At 31.2% G+C, this 3,765-nt stretch overlaps 1 protein-coding gene across 1 annotated transcript; it reads left to right on the top strand.

The window, feature by feature from the left end:
* The first annotated feature begins 936 nt into the window (after positions 1–936).
* Positions 937–3,765, top strand: LOC148212356 (putative respiratory burst oxidase homolog protein H). The gene is made up of 4 exons (XM_088122194.1): positions 937–1,062; positions 1,449–2,261; positions 3,559–3,654; positions 3,757–3,765. Exons 1-4 carry the CDS (start codon positions 937–939, stop codon positions 3,763–3,765), a joined length of 1,044 nt encoding a protein of 347 aa, XP_087978320.1.

Raw genomic sequence — 3,765 nt, 5'->3', positions numbered from 1 at the left:
TAATTATAAGTCACAATATATAAAGTGAAAGTTCGGAGACTTTTAGAGTTTCTTTTAAATGCATGCATGTTAGATAAGTACACGAAATTTGTAATTTAACCTAAATTTTTTAACAAATAGGAATGGGAGGAGATTCAAAGGACTTTGCAGGTGAATTGTTCGATGCTTTGGTGAGGAGAAGGAGACTAAGTGCAGCAAATGGGATTACAATGGAAGAATTACGAGGCTTTTGGGAAGACATAACTAACCAAGATATGGATTTTCGCCTACAAATTTTCTTCGAAATGTAAGCAAAATTATATATATATATACATATGGAAAAAACCATTGCTTTTAATTCCTTTATTTTACTTCTTTAATTTGTTGGCATAAGTCTTTGAATCATTAAATTTCATAGTCCTCCAGGTGTGACAAAAATGGCGATGGAAAGCTTTCTGAGGGAGAAGTAAAGGAGGTTAGGACAAATTAACAAACTTCTCTAGCTTGTTCATTTATTGCTTAGATTATAAATTTAATCCTTGACTTAAAAAAAATTCTCATATTATGTTCTTTTATGTAATTTTTTCATTTAACACCACTAGCGGAATGTTGACGTAATATATATGTTTATTAGGGGAAAAGAGTCCAATACAGGCAATTGTAGTACATACTCCTTATAACTGAAATAAACGAACGGTGTATCTCCAACATAATATATTTGTCGACTAAATGGTTGAATGTATCAAGAGGAGTATGTAGGCAAAAGAAACTCTTTAATTCATTAGTATCCAACAGTTAGCTAGAGCTCGATATGTTAGCATTTTGTTGATAAAATTAAAACTAGGAACTAAGCATGTATGTAACTGAAATTTTTTTTAAAGTTTAAGGATAAAATAAACCTTATTTGAAGTTTTGGGGACTGAATTTATAATTTAACCTAATTTATTGCTAATTCCTATGTTGAAAAAGGTGATAGTGTTGAGTGCATCTGCAAACAAACTAGGAAACCTTAAAGGCCAAGCAGGTTACTATGCATCTATGATCATGGAAGAGCTTGATCCTGACCATCTTGGATATATTGAGGTAATATGAATGGTCCTTCTAAAAAACTATGGTAACGTTTTTTGTTTTTTGTTTTGTTGAGAAACTTGAGCATTTGACTACCATCTATGTTTCTTATTTCTCATTTTTTTTAGAAACATTCCCAAGTTATAAAGAAATTTCAAAAACAAATAAAACATATTTTTTTGTTTCTTGTTTCTCGTTTCCATTTCCAATAAAATCAAATTTCCTTCTTTTCTCAATAAAAAAAATGAAGAACAAGAAATATTTACCAAATGAAATTATGTTTTTTCTTTATTAGAAATAAAGAAACAAGGTATGGGAACGTTAGCAGACAGGCCTTACAATTCCTACATTTGTTTGTATTTTCTTCATATTATCATCTTTCTCTTCAATTCAAAAAGCAGCTATCACAACTTGAAACTCTATTAAGGGAAGTCATGGGCTCTGAAGACAATAACAGCAAGCCCATCACTAAGAAGTCATGCACTCTAACAAGAGCCATGATTCCCCGAAAATACCGAACTCCGGTGAGCCGTGTCATGTCGAGGATAGCCGAGCTCGTCCACGAGAATTGGAAGAGGATATGGGTCTTTGTAGCATGGCTAGCGATAAATGTGGCGCTATTCGTTTACAAATATGACGAGTACATGCACACAAAGGCATTCAAAATCATGGGGTACTGCCTTTGTGTAGCAAAGGGTGCAGCTGAGACCCTAAAGTTCAACATGGCCCTTATTCTACTGCCAGTTTGTAGAGGGACTCTCACTAGACTTAGGTCCACATTTCTGAGCAACCTTTTCCCTTTTGATGACAATATAAACTTCCACAAGATAATTTCAATGGGAATCACTGTTGGGACTTTTCTTCATGTGTTTATGCACATAAGTTGTGATTTTCCAAGGCTTATTTCATGCCCCAAAGAGAAGTTTATGGCACTTGTTGGGCCTAATTTCCACTACCATCAGCCTAGTTATGTAGATTTGGTGGCAAGTATTACTGGGGTTTCTGGAATTTTGATGCTCATTATAATGGGTTTTGCATATGTTTTGGCCTCACACAAATTCAGAAGGAATGTCATCAAGTTGCCTGCCCCTTTGCACCATTTGGCTGGCTTCAATGCCTTTTGGTATTCTCACCATTTGCTTGTTTTTGCCTATGTTCTCTTGATCATACATGGCTACTTCCTATTCTTGACCTCCGAATGGCACTTGAAAACGGTATGTTTCGCTTCTCGAATTCTAAGTTTTAGTTTGAGCTTGTTTGATGACGTTCTTGTTGTTTTGTTTGGTTTTGTTTTTCATGAAAGAAGAATGTTAGATTATAAGGTTTTGTCTGAACTTTCAATGCTGTATGTAATAGGTTTTAACTTTAAAAGTAATTAATATGTCTCTAACTATTTGACTTTTTTAAAATTCGAAGACTTGATAGACACAAACTAAACATATATATTTATTAGACACAAAATTAAAAGGTTAGATATGTTTATGAATCTATTAGATATTTTTTTAAGTTAAGAGCAACTTATTAGATACAAAATTAAAAATTTATAAATTTCTTAAACACTTTGTTAAGTTTAGAGAGACCTATTAGATATAATATTGAATGTTAAGAGACAAAACTTGTGGTTTAACCTTAGAGAAACTACGTTTGACCCGTTGCTTTTTGTTTTTGTTTTTTTGTTATTCTTTTCATTTCTATTGAAGGAAAAAGATACAATTAAGAACCCTTTCTTGTTTCTTGTTCTCTTAAATTTCGAATTAAGAAAAAATTAAAGTTTTACATGGAAATTAACTTTTTAAATAAAATAATCAAAATTATTGTGACATATTTATGATGTGTTTTATAAGTAAAGAAATGATGAAATAATATTTATACTTTATGTCTTTTTTGAATGAAACAAGAACACGGACAGGAAATCGTTTCCAAAATTTGTATACGTTGTTTAAGAACATTTCTTGAAAATGAGAAATAAGGAATGATTGTCGAACACCTATGTCTCAAAAATTAGAAACGGAGAAATAAAAAACCAGAGGCAAGAATGTTACCAAAATCACCTCTCTCAGTTTGTGGTCTTTCAATTTTGCACTTGAATTCAGGTTAGGAACTCATTCTTCCCAAACTCCACAATGCTTTGTTGAGTCTAATAGAGACAGATCTTTAATTTGATGTGATTTGCCTCTCAAAATATATTAATTTAATATCATGTTTGATATTCATTTTGTTTTCAATTGACTGTTTTGAAATTTTAGTTTATAAACTCTACTTTTTCACCTACTTTTCAAAAATGTTTTCAAAATTTAAACCAAAATTTTAAAACTAAAAAAAAAGGTAGTTCTTGTATTTATTTTTAAATTAGAATTCAAACGCATATTTGTATGAATAATGAAAAACATACCAAAGAAATTGAGAGAAAGTAGGCATAACTTTTAAAAACATAAAATAAAAAAGGAAATCACTGTCAAAGGGAACTAAACTATTTAAACCCGTATGTGATTATGATTTTAATTTTTGCAGACATGGATGTATGCAGCATTCCCAATGACTCTCTATGCTAGCGAGAGGCTTCTTGCATCAGTCAACGAACTCAAGCATAGCGTTGATATCATTAAGGTTAGATTTTTATATAATTATTTGTTGAAGCATTTACCATAATAGCAGATTTGACTTAAATAATATTACATTAGTTGATGGTAAAATATTTCATTAAAACAGCACAAATAG

This window comes from Momordica charantia (assembly GCF_013281855.1).
Source record: "Momordica charantia cultivar OHB3-1 chromosome 3 unlocalized genomic scaffold, Mcharantia_2.0 BLBB01000003.1, whole genome shotgun sequence".
Taxonomy (NCBI): domain Eukaryota; kingdom Viridiplantae; phylum Streptophyta; class Magnoliopsida; order Cucurbitales; family Cucurbitaceae; genus Momordica; species Momordica charantia.
This window is presented reverse-complemented; position numbering and strand designations above follow the sequence as displayed.